Source organism: Peromyscus eremicus, chromosome 1 (assembly GCF_949786415.1).
Source record: "Peromyscus eremicus chromosome 1, PerEre_H2_v1, whole genome shotgun sequence".
Taxonomy (NCBI): domain Eukaryota; kingdom Metazoa; phylum Chordata; class Mammalia; order Rodentia; family Cricetidae; genus Peromyscus; species Peromyscus eremicus.
Window position 1 is genome coordinate 167,150,252 of NC_081416.1, and position 16,655 is coordinate 167,166,906.

Consider the following 16,655-nt stretch of genomic DNA (forward strand, 5'->3'; position numbering starts at 1 on the left):
GTCTTGCAGAGGACCTGGGTTCCATTCCCAGCACCCACATGGTGGCTCACAACTATCTACTAGGGGATCCAGTAGATTTTTCTACTAGAATGATCTGGCCTCCTGCACAAGGTGTGCACATAGTACACTGACATACATGCAGGAAAAAACACTCATAAGTATGTCTTTTTTTTTTTTAATTTAAGATGGAAAAGAAGCCATGTTATAGATAAAAACTCAACGAATCCTCTTTATTTTGGCAAGAAGAGAAAACGTCTTTCTGCCAGGGACCATGGGAAGGCCCCTGACATGCAGATAGGGACGGACAAAGCACGGGTCCGAGGTCACAAACCCCAGAGAGGGTTTCAAAGTAGAGACCAACTTCACAATATCCGTTCCCGAAGAGTGGCTCGTGGGTCGCAGGGTCCTGGAGAGTCACGGGCAGGGTCCAGGCGGTCGTCACGGGTGTTCCGGAGTCCAGCAGGGTCAGAGGTCTCGGAGGGGGCCAGGGGGGCGGAGATCACGGAACAGCGGGAGTCCAGATTCCGGAGCCGTTCGGGGCAGGGGCTGAGGGAGGGGACGCGGAGAGCGGCTCCCGAAGGACCGTTTGGCACAAGAGGGAAAGGGGCGGGACGCAGCGCACCCTACCTGGGTGCGGGGTGTGAGAGGGGCGGGGGAGGGGGGAATGCCTGGCATGGCCGAGCCCTTGGGCCGGGAAAGAGAGGGGGTTCCGGAGCCCAGCCGGGCCCGGTGCGCCACCCGTGGGGCAGAGGCGGGGCAGGGATGCTCAGACCGGGGGTGCAGGGCCCCCGGCCGTGTGCATGCTGAAGTATTCGGTGAAGCCGGTGTGCGGCGCAGCCGTCTGGGGTACGAGCGGCTGGTAGGACGGCGTCGGGCCATCCCAGCCCGAGTCGACCGCCTTGGGGTACCGAGCAGGAGGGGGCGGGGAGGCTGCGCCCAGCTCGGCCATGGTCACCACGCGGCCCCTCGGGGCCGCTGCCGCCGCCACCGCTGTCTCCTCCACCTGCTTCCCGGCCTGGGATGGGGGGTCAGGGTCAGAGGCCGTCTGGGACCCTCGGGGGAGCAAATGCGGCCCCGAAGGCCCATCCCCCTCCCCCTAGAGGACTCCTACCACCCCAAGTATGGACGCACGTGTCAGTCAGGGAAGGAGTGGGTGGCTGGGCGCCTGGGCAGCGGGGCCAGGTACTCAAGGGGTGGCGTCGGGGTGCGCGGGGCAAACTCTGGCGGCGGTAGGGGAGATGGGGACCAGCCTCGGAAGGCGGGCGGCGGGGGCACGGCGCGGGGCGTCCTTGGGGGCGTGCGCAATAGCGCCAGGACCCAGTCGGGCAGGGTGGGTGCAGGCGCCGGGGGACGGTCAAGTCGGGGCGTTGGGGCGCGGGGAGTACGGAAGGCCAGGGGTGGGCTCAGGCGCCAGGGCGCAGGGGGCGGCGGCGGGGCGGGGAGCGGGGTCAGGTACTCCAGGGGCGGCGCCAGCAGCTCCTCTGGCGCTGGGGCTGCGGAGCTTACAGAGGAGGTGGGCGGGGGGATGGAGAAGAGCTCCGTGAAGTTGGGCACCGAGTCGCTGATGAACGTCACGTTTCCGTAGACGTGCTGCGGGAATGCCTTATCTGCGGATTGGCTCCCTCCGGGTCCAGGGACCCCAGCAGAGGCGATCTGCGAAGTTCGCACGTGGTATGGGAAGTTCTTGTTGGCTGCGGATGGGCGAGTCATGATCTGAAAGAAAGACAGTTTAGAAAAGCGGTGTCCAGGTCACATAAAGTTTAGAGACTTAGACGATCGTCCTCCACTTGACTTCTCTACATTCCTCCTGAACCTTAGACACCAGGAGTGAGGTGTCTCCTTGCATTCTGACCTTTCCCGTGAACGAACGCACCTCTAATCACTTTGCTCGGTGTTTCCTCCATCATAATCCTGACTAGTAGGTCATAACTGATGGGTTAAGGACAGTGTCCTGTGCTGTCCAATACGATAGCCACTAGCCACATATGGCTTAAATTGAATCAAAATTTAAGTTGTTTCTCCTTTACACTACCTTACCTAATTTAAGTGCTCACTAGGTACCTTATCGGAGAGCACAGATTAAAGATTAGAAAACAAAAACATTTTTTTTTTACCGTTCTTTTGGTTGTTTTGTTTTGTTTTGTTTTGTTTTGTTTTGTTTTGTTTTGTTTTGTTTTAGAGAGGGTCTCATGTAGTCCTGGCTGGCCTGAGACTTGCTATGTAGCTAAGGATGACCTTGAACTCCTGAGCCCCTCCCAAACTCCTGATCTCCCCCACCTTCTAATGTTGGATTATAGATGTTCAGCACCATGCCCAACCTCAGAATATGTCCATAAACACAGAAAGTTCAATTAAACCTCAGTTAATAGGCTGTTTAGAATGTCAGCTCCACATAGGCAAAAATTAATGACAGTCTAAGTAGCATCCTCCTACCTAGGCCGCCACGTGTTTCAATTTTAAGCATTTACCACCACAGTTAGCTCAGAACTTGACTTTTCTATTCCCTGTTAAATCCCAAGATGAATCTAGAGCATTGTCCAGCTCTCAATACTGGCTGGATTTTTCCAGACTACTGGTACTGCTTCTAGATCTGCCTCTCCCGCTGTGGTCCACACTGAGGCTGTGCTGGATGGAGAGCAGTGGGCAGCCCGAGCTCAGAGCCCAGTCACTACTCTTGGCTCGCTAAGTGTGGGATCTGGGGCATGTTAACTCAACAACCTGAGCCTCACCAGCCACCAAGATTACGGTGCCTATCTGGAAATATGAGAGGGTGGAAATGAAAACCACTGGTGCAGAGCCTTCTGCTTGTGGGTTCTCAGTGTTTCTTCTCTTTCTATCCCTTTCTGGCTTCCTGCTCAGCTTCAAGATACACAACCCAAGGAAAGTGAGTGAGGTGAAGGATGGCAGACCTGACCCTTCCCTGGGAGCTGAGTGTGTTGTAGATTGTAGGTCCCCAGGGTTAAAGCTAGAGCATTCCAGGGTACCTGTTTGTTTGTTTTGTTTTTTGTTTTCTTTTGAGACAAGGTCTCATATAGCTCAGGCTAACCTCAAAAATTATATTTTTCTATTTAATTTTTTCTGCTATATTTCTGTGGGAGGGTGACCTTGAACTCCTGATCCTCCTGCCTCTGCCTCCCAAGTTCTGAGATTACAGGCATGTGCTATCACACCAAATTTAACAATACCTGTTTCTGTTTGTGCACTATCCCCCACGTGAGATCTATCTGCCAGAGAAGAATGGGATTCAGAGTGCACATTCTGCTCCCAAAGGCCATGAAACCCTGGCAACTCATCTGCTTTTTCAGGGCTCAGCTCCTACCTTCTGTATAGTACATAGAGTGACTCCTGGGCTGTCTGGCAATTGAACACGAAAGACAAAAAAAAAATCCATATGGATATTTCTATCGAGAATCAGGCTAGAGCCTGGTGTACTGGCAAAGGCCTTTAATCACAGAACTCAGAAGACCGAGACAGGAGGATTGTTGTGATGTCAAGGGCAGTCAGGGCTATGTCGCAAGATTCTGTCTCAAAAAGGGGATAGGGACTAGGGGAGGGGAATGGGGAAAGAAAGGAAAGAAAATAGAGAAAAGAAAGAAGAAGCAGACTGTTTGGAGACAGGGCATAGTTGATGGGTGCATGTATTAATACTGTGAGCCAGGTACGGTGATGCATATGTGGAACCCAAGTTCAATACTCAAAAGACGAAGGCAGGAGAATCATGGCAAACTTGGGGCCAGCCTGAACGACAGTGAGACTGTCTTAAAAAATAAATCTCCTGACCAGGCGGTGGTGGCTCACACCTTTAATCCCAGCACTTGGGAGGCAGAGGCAGGCGGATCTCTGTGAGCTTGAGGCCAGCCTGGTCTACAGAGCGAGATCCAAGACAGGCACCAAAACTACACAGAGAAACCCTGTCTCGAAAAACCAAAAAAAAAGATAAATAAACAAATCTCCAACCAGGTGTGGTGGCAAACATCTTTGATCCCAACACTCAGTAGGCAGAGACAGGCAAATCTCTGTGAGTTCGAGACCAGCCTAGTCTATATAGCGAGTTCCAGGTCAGCCAGTGAGTGAGCATCTGACTCAAAAAACAACACACACACACACACACACACACACAAACTAATAAAGAAGTGAATATGAAGGAGATGGGGGGCTGGAGAGACGGCTCAGAGGTTAAGAGCACTGACTGTTCTTCCAGAGGTCCTGAGTTCAATTCCCAGCACCCACATGGTGGCTCACAACCATCTGTAATGAGATCTGGCGCCCTCTTCTGGCCTGCAGGGATACGTGCAAACAGAACACTGCATACATAATAAATAAATAAATCTTTAAAAAAAAAAAAGAAAGAAAGAAAGAAAGAAAGAAAGAAAGAAAGAAAGAAAGAAAGAAAGAAAGAAAGAAAGAAAGAAAAGAAAAGGAGATAGGATGTGAACCAGGACAAATAACAACTAAAAATGAGTCAGGCGATGGTGGCGCACAGCTTTAATCCCAGCGCTTGGGAGGCAGAGGCAGGTGAACCTCTGAATTTGAGGCCAGGCCAGTCTGATCTACAGAGCTAGTTCCAGGAACCCTGCCTCGAAAAAAAACAACAAAAACCTAACTAACGGGTACGGCGAAGATCTTCCTCATGCTTAGGTCTGGTGTAAACACTGTTCAAATCTAGGCTCCCAAGAGCCCCAGCCTGTCGAATGTAGCTGGGTGAATGGGGAAGGGAGAGAAAGTGGGGGGAGAGACCAAGGGCTTTGGGCGGATAGTGATGGTGCAAACAGAAATGTTAAAGCCTGGGACACAGAGTCAAAAATGGAAATGGGGGGTGCAAAAAAAGAGGGTGTGTGTGAAGAAGCCAGGAGACAAGCGCAGAGAAGGCAGGGCTCTGGGAGACATGGTAGTATACCCAGCAAGCAGACAGTGCCTTCTAATAACTAAGGAATAAATGCTAGGGAGATGGGACCAATTGTGGTGTCACAGGCCTGTAATCCCAGCACACAAGAATCGGAGGCAGGATATCACTAGCTGCAAGTCAGACTGGACCGCAGAGCAAGCCCATCTCAAAAATAAAAATAAAGGAGTGATGAGTCAAGAGCACTAAACAGGACAGGTCATTCAGGCCACACACATCCTTCGGCCTCCAGTTCCCACCCCACTTGGATGGCCGTTCTCACCAGAAACACGCCGTGGGCATACAAGTGGATCCCCAGCTGGATGCCATTGACGATCTTCTCTCGGGCCCACTTCGGGATCCCAAAATTGGCGATCAGGGCCATGACAGGAACAGCAAAGAACCTGCAGGGGAGGTTTAGAATAGATAGCTACCTCTGCTCGCCACTCAATCCCATGTCCCCACCTCCCCTGCCATCACTCACAGGCCCCAAGCAGATCCCAAACTGGAGAATGGCCAGGGTAGCCTTTGAGAGCCAGATGTTGAAATTCCAGTGGGCAAAGTCTAGGCTGAATGTAACTCAGCTCCACACCACCCCAACCCTGGCGTCTGATAGGACATCCATAGATATCCCGTGGCTGAATTAATGAATGACAGTAACAATTAAGGACTTAACTGTATATTTCCAAGCATTTTACATATATGAACCCATTTAATTCTCACACCGAGTCCAGGAAACAAGCATGGTTTCCAATTCCAACAGCAGAAGAGAAAGCAAAGGCCTTGTCTGACATCTTACATCTTGGACGCTTCAAAGCTGGGGTCTGCACCCAGGCAGTCTGGCTTGGAATCTGCCTACTTTATATTAACATTGTTGGATAATAGTAGCTGAGGGGTTTTGTTCGTTTTGGGTTTTGTTTGTTTGTTTGTTTTTTCGCTGTTGTTTGGTTGGTTGGGTTTTTTGTTTGCTTGTTTTTGTTTTTTGGGCTTGGAGTTTTATTTGTTTTGGTTTTTTGAGACAGGGTTTCTCTGTGTAGCTTTGCACCTTTCCTGGAACCCACTCTGTAGCCCAGGCTGGCCTCGAACTCAAAGAGATCCGCCTGCCTCTGCCGAGTGCTGGGATTAAAGGTGTGTGCCACCACCACCCGGCTTTGGAGTTTTATTTTAAACATTTTATTTATCACTGTGTCTGTGTGTGTGTGTGTGTGTGTGTGTGTGTCTGTGTGTGTGTGTGTGTGCGCGTGCGTGCATTTGTGTGCCACATATACGCAGATGCCTTCAGATGGCATAGGATCTGGAGCTGGAGTTATAGGTCATCGTGAATAGCCCTGTGTGGGTTCTGGGAACCGACTTGAATCTCTGGAAAAGCATCAAGCACTCTAAACTGCTGAGATTTTTCCACGTTTTTTGTTTGTTTTGTTTTGTTTTCTGAGACAGGGTTTCTCTGTGTAGCCTCGGCTGTCCTGGAACTCTCTCTGTATACCAGCTGGCCTCGAACTCACAGAGATCTGCCTGCCTCTGCCCTCCCCTCACCCCCCCAGTACAGGACTAAAGGCGTGTGCTGCAACCACCACTCAACCTGACTTAAAAAAAAAAAAAAAAAAAAAAAAAAAAAAAAAAAAAACTTTCTCACCATTTTACTTTGGGAGATTTGGGAGAGTAACTTTTTTCTAGATCTTAGAGCTAGGAAGTAAGAGCTTCTAGGTAACAACTACTTGTCTTTTTTCCTCTTTTTTTTTTTTTTTTTTTTTTTTTTTTTGACAAGATTTCTCTGTGTAGCCTTGGCTGTCCTGGAACTTGCTCTGTAGACCAGGCTGGCCTCAAATTCAGAGACTCACCTGCCTCTGCCTCCCAAATGCTAGGACTAAGGGTGTGTGCCACTACTGCCCAGCTCCAACCACTTCTCTTGAAATCCCGTTTTCCTTTCTAATAATGCTCTAGGTTGTGGGAAGAGGCAGATTGAGGGCCCCCACCATGTCTCACCAGAGAGTATAGGCAGCAAAGAAGGGCACATAAAAGGGCTGCTTCTCAGGAAAGTGACGAAGGGACACCAGAACAGCATAGCAGAACCACACGTAGGCCGCCACCTGCAGCCCGATGAGCCCATAACCAGCCGGAGATTCATATGTGTACAGTACCTGGCCTGGATCAAAGAACTGGACCCACAAGACAGGGTTTGTCATAGCCCTGGCCTCTGAGCCTGGATCCTACACCTGGGCACCAGGGACAGGGACAGAGATAAGGGCCAAGCCAGAAGTATCGGGACAGCTAGGGATGGGGCTAGAATTCTACATAGATACATAAGGAGCCTACAGCTGTAACTCATACCATGTGTGACTTATTCCATCCACAGTGACACAATGAAGGACGCCCTACTGTCACCCCACACAGGTGACATAGAGCCTCTAAAGAGCCTTGAAGGTGGCTAAGATCCCCGTAACTTTTCACAGGAGGAAACAAGCCCATAGTAGGGGTGGGAGTGACCAGCTAGGAAGTGGGGGAGCTTAAATAGAACTAGGTCTCTGACTCTTCGACATGGAGCTTAACAGTGATAGACAGTGAGAGACGAGGAGGAGGAAAGCTAATCAGAAATGGTGAAGAGGGAGGAATCACTGAAGACAGCTGGGAAGGCAGAAGAAACTCAGAGTGGGAGAGTGGATGCTCTGTGGGAGGGGAAGTAGACAGGGTAGGAAGGAGAGGGGCTGGCAGGAGCCTTGGTCACTCACTTCTGCCTCGTAGATGAGCAGCACCACGTGGGTGAGAGTGTACAGGGTCATGTACACGGACAACTTCACGGAGCCCGAGTGGCTGATGCGGCCTCTGGCAAGCAGCCCGTGAGGGGAGACAGCAGGGTGGATGCTGTCAGGGAGGAGGGAGCTGCCACACACCCCACCTCTGCCTCCCTGCCCTGCTCCCCAGCCCAGCCACCCATTGAGCGATCCCTGCCCGGGCACCGTGTCACCGTGAATCCCTTCCCCAGAAGGATGAGTGTGAGCAGGAAGATGAGGAAGCTGGAGGAGAAGAGCAGCTTGGCTGGGAAGGGAAGGGAAGATAGCTCAGGCATAGGCTCAGAGAGGGCAGCAGACCTCTGTCCTCCCTCAGCTCCAGTCTATTCTCACCCAAGATCTTCAGGCTCCCATTGCCAACACCATCTGTGGCGTACTGGCCCCAGTAGATGCAGAAGAACAGGAGGCTCAGGACTGGGAGAGATGAGAGACCGAGAAAAGAAAAGACAAAAAGCAGCTCTGGGATATGACCATCCTCTAGCACAATGATCCAATGTCAGACCCTCTGCCCCCCCCCTCCCCCCATCAGAAGTCCAGAATCTGTTACTGAGCCCTGCTAGGAAACTACGGAGGCCTTGGCCCCAGCCTCTCCTCCCTCAAACCCATCAGGCCAGACAACAGCATCACTTTCCTCAGACCCAAGGGTGCAGATGGACCTCCTCCTCCTCCCTCAGACCCCGGAGTCCATGCCCTCCTCCCCAGGCTGTCTTCTCAGAGAACCCAAAATCTGGAATACTTCCAAACCTCACCCTCCACTCCTGCTGCAGCCATGAACATTTTATAAGTTGTATGGAGTAACTGTCGGCCTTTCAGCAAATCTAAGAAGGAAACGGGAAAAGCTGTACACAAGTCGGGGAGGGGTATTTCCCTATAAATTCTCTCCTGCTTCTCTCTATTTTTTTTCTTTTCTTTCTTTCTTTCTTTTTTTTTCTTTTTTTGAAACAAGGTTTCTCTGTGTAGCCCTAGCCATCCTGGAACTTGCTTTGTAGCCCAGGCTGGCCTCGAACTCACCGAGATCCACCTGCCTCTGCCTCTCGAGTACTGGGATTAAAAGCGTGCACCGCCGGGCGGTGGTGGCTCACGCCTTTAATCCCAGCACTCAGGAGGCAGAGGCAGGCGGATCTCTGTAAGTTCGAGGCCAGCCTGGGCTACCAAGTGAGTTCCAGGAAAGGCGCAAAGCTACACAGAGAAACCCTGTCTTGAAAAACCAAAAAATTAAAAAAAAAAAAAGAAAGAAAGAAAAGAAAAAAAAAAGCATGCACCACCACCGCCCGGCTTCTCCCACTTCTCTTAACCCTTCCACCACATATATTGTACTCACATCCAAAGTAACAAGAGAGGATGAAGATGAGGGTGAAGATGAGGAGAAAGGTCACATCCGTCTCCAGGATCCCTAGGAGTCAATGGGAGGGGTAGGAGAAGGCTTTCTGAGCGGGCATCTCTACCCACGCCTGGCTTCCATTCTGGCCTGTTCCTCCAATATCTGCTCACCAAACTCATCAGCTGAGAAGTGCCGTGTCCAGAAGGACTTGCCATTGGTAAGGACCATCTCATACTCCAGCTGCAGCCCATCTCCCTGTGGGGAATGGAGAGGCCTGAGGAGGGCTCCGGGCACGTAGGGCAGGTCGATAGGAAGGGAAAGAGGAGAAAAAGCCAGATGCTGCCCCAACCCCTTACCCCACACTTGCTGAGTGCAATGTACCACCATCTTTCACGCACAGAGCGGAAGCTGCGACCACTGGAGCAGCTCATGTAGCGAGTTCCCCCCTCTGACACCACCTGGGGAGAAGGCAGGAGGCTGAAGCCTTGTCCTTGGTGCCACCAGCCCCCCACCTGTAGCCCTGTGTGCCCCCTCGAACCTGACAGCCTGACCAGGCATACTGAGTGGTAAGATTGATGACCTGGTTGTTCTCCGGCCTGATCACAGACTCCTTGGCCAAGCAGTCCTAGGGCAGGGCAGGGACATGGTCACCCTCTGAGTGGCTGTGGCTTTCTGCCCCTCCACACAGGCCCCACACACTCCTCACAGCCCTCACCTTGTCCCTTGCCTTGTACACAGCTGGCCACTGGGAGGGGTCGTCGAAATAAAGGAGGATGTTCTGACAGCACCTGGCCTGGAGACCCAGAGATTTGGTGGGTTGGGGGTGTTTACGGGAAACTGGACATCTTTTGCCTCGGAGGGCCAAGGTAGTGTCCAGCCTCAGGAGTGTGGCTAGGGAGACTCACCTCCGGGTATCGGAATCGGAAGTCCAGTCGGCCATAATCGGAGAGGAAACAAAATCTTGTCAGGAACACCCAGTCCTGGCAAAATGACCCAGTGAGATCTGAGTTCTTCAAGAACTCAGCTCGACCTCACCCAGAGACCCTCAACTCTCCTTCTCTACCCAGGGCTATTTGGCTTCCCAAATACCACAAGGTGGCTGTCACCTCCAGAATTCTTTCTAGATCCATTTGCTGTGTGTCCAAATTCCTGCCTCCCTGGTTTTCCCTCTCAGATGTCCCTCAAGTTTCCTTCCCTCCTCCTCCCCATCTTCCAGACACACTAAAAAAGACCATGGATGGCCAGGTCCACATTCCTGCCACCATATGTCCTGGACTCTTTCTCAGCTGCATTCCCCCAGTTTCTCTGTGTCTCTGTCTCTGTGTCTCTCTCTGTGTCTCTGTCTCTGTCTCTCAGGTGGTCCCACAGACCATGTCTTCCTGAGGAATCTTCTGAACCTTCCCTGTTGGTCCTGAGCAGGCCAAGCGACCTCCACTTGGTGGAGTGAGGGGTGCTGTCCCTTCAGCACCACAGCACCACCACGGTGCAGCTATGCTCCCAGTAACTCCGACTCCCAGCCGACCCTTCCCCACCCAGCCTGACCTCGACAACCACAATGCAACCCCCAGCCCGCAGCCAGCCTCCGCCCTAGCCCAGTCCCCCACCACCCAGGCCCCGGCCCGGGAGGGGCGCAGGGGGCGGGGCGGTATCCTCCCCTCTTGGGTCCCTCGGCCGGGCACGCTAGGGGATGGCTCGATGCGCTCACCTCCTTGGAGCTGAGGTTGCCCCGCACGTACTTGGCCCGGGCGCGGGGGGACAGTGGCAGCAGCAGGAGCAGCAGCGGCGGCAGCAAGCGGCGCAGCGCGGGCGCGCGCGAGGACTCCATTCCTCCCGCTCTGGCCTCGGCTCGGCTTCGGCTCCCGCTCCTGCTCCGGCCCGGTGACGAGAGCGCGCGGGCTGGCCAACGCGCGCCCCCGATTAAAGGGGCCGCCGGACTCAGCGGTCTCCGCGCCCACCTCCGGGACGAACCCAAACTGTCTTCTACCTTTCCCACCCGAGAAAGAACACCGTTTCCCATTCTCTTGTCACCTCGCCCCAGCTCTGGTTCTCTTCTATAGGAGTCTCCAAGATACCTCAAGATGTGTGTGTCCTAAACTGAACTCACATTCCCACAAGCAGGGCATCCTCCGGACTGCAGACTTCAGGATGCCCACAACCCAGAAAAGTGAACTCTGCCCTGACCACTCCCACCCAATTTAGATCCCAAATTATTCTATTATTACCCATTCCCTAGAGTCCACAAACCCTGTCAAGTGCCCATGGACACATAGAGAGTGAGACGTTGTTCTGGGTCACATACACACACACACACACACACACACACACACACACACACACACACACGGTAAAGCACTCTAACAAAACCACCATTGGTGCCTGCCCCACCCCTATGGTGTGAACCCCAGTTGCCCTGAGACAGCAGTGTGAGATATCTAGGAGCTGGCACACCAGCTGCCAGGGTGAAAATCTTGGCTTTGCCATTTCCCCACCAGAAAACCTAGGCCAAGACCCCAGTGTAGCTTCCTCCTCCCTCCCAAGCCGCTATTAATCCTATCATTTTCCATGGGGGCAACTGAGAGCCCCAGGAAGGCCTTCCAGCGTCAGAGTCCAACTTGATTTTTCTTCTCAGACTCCAACATTCCTAGTTTCATCCTTCACCCTCCACTGCAGAAAATTCACTGCTGCTCAAAATGCCATTTAAAAAGCTTTCTGGCCGGGTGGCGGTGGTGCACACCTTTAACCCCTGGACTTGGGAGGCAGAGACAGGCAGTTCTCTGTGAGTTCAAGGCCAGACTTGTCTATGCATTGAACTCCAGGCCAGCCAGGGCCACATAGTGAGAATCTGTTTAAAAACAAAGAGCCATAAACAAAAAGCTTTCTGGCTGTGGACGTAGCTCAGTGGTAGTGTGCTTGCCTAGCATGTGCACGGTCCTAAATTACATTCCCAAAGTGGCAAACAAATACCATTCCTGGGGTGAGATACGGTACAAGCAATTAATCCCAGCACTTGGGAAACGGAGGTGGAGTGCCCCAAATTCTAAGCCAGTCTGGTCTACATAGCAAGTTTCAGGTCAGCCAGGGCTACCACAGGGAGACTATTTCAAAACACACACACACACACACACACACACACACACACACACACACACACACGGGGGCGGGGGGGGCAGGAAATGCATGGGAAAACTTTGTGTGAGGTCTTTACCATGTGACTTGGGATAATCATGAATTTACTGTGTGTATTAGAGGGGAGAGTTGTTTTGTTTTGTTGGGGGTTCATTGGATTCATAGTCCAGGCTGGCTCAAACAAAGGATAACTGTGAACTCTTGGCCCTCTTGTCTCCACCACCCCAAGCACTGAGAGGCTTGCTGGTCCCTCAGGCTCCAGCAAGGTAACAAGTCATATACTTCTCCATCTTGGCCTTAGAATTCAGACCTAAAGAAAGCTGCTTTCACTCCAGAGGCAGAGACAGCGGGATCTCTGAGTTGAGGCCAGCCTGGTCTACAGAGTGAGTTCCAGGACAGCCGGGGTTACATAGAGAAACCCTGTCTCAGAAAACAAAAACAACCCCCCCCTAAAAAAATAAAACAAAACAAAAAAATAAAATAAAATAAACAAAACTAAAAAGCTGCTTTCCTGAGACAGCCACTCACTGAAAATCAAGAGGACCAAGACGGTGTTTTATTGAGGTGACTGGGAGTGTGGGATGCCTGCCCCAGCCCTACCCATGGTCTCCTCAGTATAGTTTCATTGGGGGGAAGGACCAAGACTCTGGACTTCTCTGAGTCACCACCCAGGAGAGGCTGAGCAGTGGGGCAGGAGGGTCGGGGCTCCAGTCCAAGTCCTTATTGCCAGATGTTCGGGGCAACAAGGGTGATGGTGGCTGAGGTAGGGGTTGAGGTGGGCAGACATCCCGGGGTTGGGGCTGGGGTGGTGTGGCTATGAGCCAGATGCTTTTCAGCATATCAAAAGCTGTTGGGGGACCACACGCTACCCCAGATGGTGAAGATACTGAGGGCAAGATTGGCAGCTGGTGATCTATAGGTGGCACCAGGCTGACCCTGTGTGAAGGGTTGCTGCTGCAAGTATGAGGCACGGCAAAGTTAACCCCCTTTGTCCCCTGTTGAGTCCTTTGCCTCCCCTCCTTTGGAGCATGCTCAGAAACATCCATACCAGAAGGTGTCTTCCTCCGTCTCTCAGGGACCCTAGGCTTCGTCTCTGGCACAGAAGAAAGAAGCATGGAGATCAGTTGAACCACAGCAGAGAAGTGAAAGGGAAGGATGGGGGATAGGAAGTGGACTCACCAGGCAAGGGTGACTGGCAACCTCGGAGCACCAGGGCAAGGTCAGGCACACAGCCATGGCGGCCTTGTAAGGTTCTCAGGATGGCATCCCTGGACTCCTGCACTAGGTCCCTCGTGGGAAAGGCTTGTGGCAGAATCAGCTGGCACTGCAGCTCCTCCAGCAGTTGTCCCAACACAGGGCGCTCTGGGGAACCTGGCGGGCTTGAGTCTACACCTCCCGGCACCTGGTTCTCCTTGCCTCTTGACTCTAAGGCTGCTTCTTGGACTCTGCTTGGGCTGCAGGAGGACTTTGTGGGTATTGGGGGGGTACATGGTTCCAAGGAGCCACTGTTAAGCAGCCGGGCCACATCCAGGGATTTCACTTCATGGTTGAAGAGACCCCGGTGCTCCCGGCTCAATCTGCCTTGAGTTATGACGACAAGCTTGGGGGCTGCAGACGCCACAGGATCCGGGAGGATTACAGATGGATCCCGACTGGACACGGGAGGATCCTGACGGGCCAATGGCCGATAGCCACTCACCAGGGCCTTGTTTCGCTCTCTCCTAGTTTTGCGACGCCGGATACGACCAGATTTCTCAAGCTGCTGGAAAGGCTGAGAGACTGGTCCCCGAGGGTCCATGATGGCCTAGAAGGCATGGTGGTCATCAGATGCAGATAAATCAGGGACAGTAGCTAAGTGGGAAAAGATGGTCAGGGCAAAGAAAGAATACTATTTAGAGAGATGAGAAAAAGAAGTGACAGAGAGCCACTGGAAAAGGCCGGGCCACAGGAGTCAAAAATGAGGTCCAGGTAGTGATAGTTAATAGGAAAAGAGATCAGGAAATGGGGACAAAGTAACAGGGAATAAGAACATGGAAAAAACAGTTAAAAGATGATGGCCAGGCCTGGTTGTGCAGGCCTCTAATCCCATCTGTTCAAGAAGGGTGAAGCAGAAGAATCAGAAGTTTAAGGCCTGCCTGGGCTACAGAGTGAATTCAAAACCAACCTAAGTAACACAGGCCCTGTCTAAAAATAAAAAATTTAAAAAGCCTGTGTTTTAGGGGATTAAAGAGCTGGCTGGCTCAGCAGTTAAGAGCACTCAATGTTTTTTCAAAGGACCAAGCTCAGTTCCCAGCACCCATCTCAGATGAGCCCTACAGCCTAACTCTAGCTCCAGGGGATCTGATGTCTTCTTCTGGCTATTGCCGGCATCTGCAATCACATTCCCCATACTCCCACATAGACACACACACACACACACACACACACACACAAATTTAAAATAAATTTTATAAGAAAAAAAAGTCTGAGCTTACACACATGAAACCCTGAGCACTGAAAAAATAAAAGCTGGGATACAATTCAGTAATAGAGCACCTGCTTAACAACTTCATGAACCTAGGTTCCTATACTCAGTGGCCAGTACCTGTGTGTGTGTGTGTGTGTGTGTGTGTGTGTATAATATTAAATGTTAAAAATAAATAAGCCGGGTGGTGTTTGCACAAGCCTTTTACCCAGCACTTGGGAAGCAGAGGCAAGCAGATCTCTGTGAGTTCGAGGCCAGCCTGGTCTACAAAGCAAGTTCCAGGACAGCCAGGGCTTCACAGAGAAACCTAGTCTCGAAAAACAAGCCAACAAACGAAAGAACAAAATGAGTGAATGAATGAATGAATGATGGACCAAGTAGGATGCTACCTGACATACTCATCCCCCTTGCATCATGTAGTTTGAAGCCAGCTAAGACTACACAGCCAGATAGTGTCTCAAAAAGAACACAAAAAAATGGAAGTTGGGAACAAGATCATGAGCAACTGAGGAACTTGACAGACTAGAATGAGATTTGGGACAGAGAGGATATCCACGCTTCGGCAAGGTACACAAGACACAGGAAATGGAAATAGTAAAGGAGGGCAGGAAAGAGGAGCTCGCATGGTGGTGAAAGTGGAGGCAGGAAGACCAGGCGCTCAAGGTCATCCTCAACTCCCTAAGACTGCCGCCAGCCTGGGCTACCTGAGACCTCGTCCCGAAAAAATGAAAGACGTAGTAAGGCAGGAGGTGAGGGCACCCAGAGAAGTCGAAGGGCCTGCTTCGGGCGGGACATAATTCACAAGAGCTTTCAAAGTGGGGGTCTACTCCTGAGGGGATGCCTAAGGCAGGGGGCAACTCCAACAGTTGACGAGGCGGGGACGGCTGGTGGGGGCAGGGTGGGGGAGGGGTGCCTCACCCTCTTCTCTCCTAACGAACCCCACCCTGGACTCCTCGTGGCTGTGGGGAGCAATGGCTTCTTTTCTGTAGAGACCCAGGCCTCGAAGCTGTTCCCGCTCTTCCGGCCCTTGAGCGCGGGTTAAACCAGCAAGCACGCCACACGCATGCGCGCCCCTGGCCACGCCCCCCGCCTCAGATTCCCAAGAGAAGCACGAGGCACCAAGAGTGACAGTTATAGCCCCGCCCAACCTTGCCTCCCAGGCCCTCAAGGCCCGCCCCCTTACTCGGTGCTGATTGGCTTAGCTACTGGCGGACTGCGTAACCGGTCCAAAAGGAAGGCGCTAGGCCCCATGCTCACTGATGCTCAGTGGAGACACGCTCCAACCCGCGCTTTCAAGCTGTGTGACTTCAGAAACCTTCGTGACTGCTTTGAGCCTGTTTCCTTTTTGTTTGTTTTTTTCCGAGACAGGGTTTCTCTGGCTGTCCTGGAACTCGCACTCTAGAAGAGGCCGGCCTGGAACTCAGAGATCCGCCTGCCTCTGCCTCTTCCCGAGTGTTGGGATGAAAGGCCTGCGCCACCACCTCCCACCTGTTTCCTAATCTGTAAAATCGGCTGGTAGTAGGACTTCCCCCGCGCGGTTTGTAAAAAGGTTGACTGAACCACCAGCATGTTTGTGAATGAATGCTGGGTAGTTTTGATTCTCCATTTGCTTCTACCTCCAATTTATCTGTTGACCAACACGTGTCCCCTCCCGCGTTTTTCAGTTTTTAGGGTTGTTTTGTTTAGCTGGCTCATTTGCCCAGGCTGGCCTCTTGTCTCTCAGCTGACTAGTTTTTAGCTTTTGAGGTAGTGTCCTTATGTATGTAGCTCAGGATAGCCTGGAACTCTATTCTCCTGCATTACTTCTTAGGCGCTGGGATTACAGTGTGCGCCACCATGGGTGGCCCTGAGACTTTCAAGTCAAACTACATGCCAGCGTATATCCCTGTCAAAATGTTAATAATCTATGACTTTTCTTTCTGCTCTTCTAATCTTTAGTGGCTCTCACACCTTGCTCACACGCTTTCTGGGTCACAGGCTTATGTGGGTTACCTAACAAAGGAGGGTGGCCATGAACAATTTGGCAATAGTAAAAGGTTTCTGAAAGTATAACAAAATCAAACATAATAAACCTAA

At 52.0% G+C, this 16,655-nt stretch overlaps 2 protein-coding genes across 6 annotated transcripts; both read right to left on the reverse strand.

The window, feature by feature from the left end:
• Window positions 1-303: 303 nt before the first annotated feature.
• Tmem145 (transmembrane protein 145) lies at window positions 304-10,814 on the reverse strand. 3 transcript variants are annotated; one of them, XM_059253491.1, is made up of 15 exons: window positions 10,695-10,814; window positions 9,895-9,969; window positions 9,705-9,782; window positions 9,528-9,614; window positions 9,388-9,447; window positions 9,160-9,244; window positions 8,990-9,061; window positions 8,418-8,486; window positions 8,002-8,082; window positions 7,837-7,915; window positions 7,609-7,702; window positions 6,866-7,038; window positions 5,166-5,286; window positions 1,507-1,713; window positions 304-546 (listed from the first exon to the last, which is right to left on the reverse strand). In XM_059253491.1, exons 1-15 carry the CDS (start codon window positions 10,812-10,814, stop codon window positions 466-468), a joined length of 1,482 nt encoding a protein of 493 aa, XP_059109474.1. In that variant the 3' UTR covers window positions 304-465. The 3 variants fall into 3 exon arrangements, with proteins under 3 accessions (XP_059109474.1, XP_059109473.1, XP_059109472.1); XM_059253490.1 differs by having other exon boundaries at window positions 304-1,015; window positions 9,346-9,447; XM_059253489.1 differs by lacking the exon at window positions 304-546 and having other exon boundaries at window positions 1,135-1,713; window positions 9,346-9,447.
• Window positions 10,815-12,649: 1,835 nt separating this feature from the next.
• Prr19 (proline rich 19) lies at window positions 12,650-15,682 on the reverse strand. Of its 3 annotated transcripts, none has more exons than XM_059253492.1 (3): window positions 15,498-15,682; window positions 13,295-13,919; window positions 12,650-13,208 (listed from the first exon to the last, which is right to left on the reverse strand). In XM_059253492.1, exons 2-3 carry the CDS (start codon window positions 13,911-13,913, stop codon window positions 12,727-12,729), a joined length of 1,101 nt encoding a protein of 366 aa, XP_059109475.1. In that variant the 5' UTR covers window positions 13,914-13,919; window positions 15,498-15,682; the 3' UTR covers window positions 12,650-12,726. The 3 variants fall into 3 exon arrangements, with proteins under 3 accessions (XP_059109475.1, XP_059109476.1, XP_059109477.1); XM_059253493.1 differs by having other exon boundaries at window positions 13,295-13,966; XM_059253494.1 differs by lacking the exon at window positions 15,498-15,682 and adding an exon at window positions 15,284-15,472.
• Between the last annotated feature and the right edge of the window lie 973 nt (window positions 15,683-16,655).

Coding starts and splice junctions, on each gene's coding strand:
- Tmem145 (XM_059253489.1), bottom strand. CDS start 10,814: ATGGAGTCCTCGCGCGCGCCCGCGCTGCGCCGCTTGCTGCCGCCGCTG. Junction 9,245..9,345: donor TTGCACTCAGCAAGTGTGGG/GTAAGGGGTTGG, acceptor CATTCCCCACAG/GGAGATGGGCTGCAGCTGGA. Junction 5,287..6,865: donor TTTGCTGCCTATACTCTCTG/GTGAGACATGGT, acceptor CCTCCCCTGCAG/GTTCTTTGCTGTTCCTGTCA.
- Prr19 (XM_059253492.1), bottom strand. CDS start 13,913: ATGGACCCTCGGGGACCAGTCTCTCAGCCTTTCCAGCAGCTTGAGAAA. Junction 13,209..13,294: donor TTGCCAGTCACCCTTGCCTG/GTGAGTCCACTT, acceptor CTTCTGTGCCAG/AGACGAAGCCTAGGGTCCCT.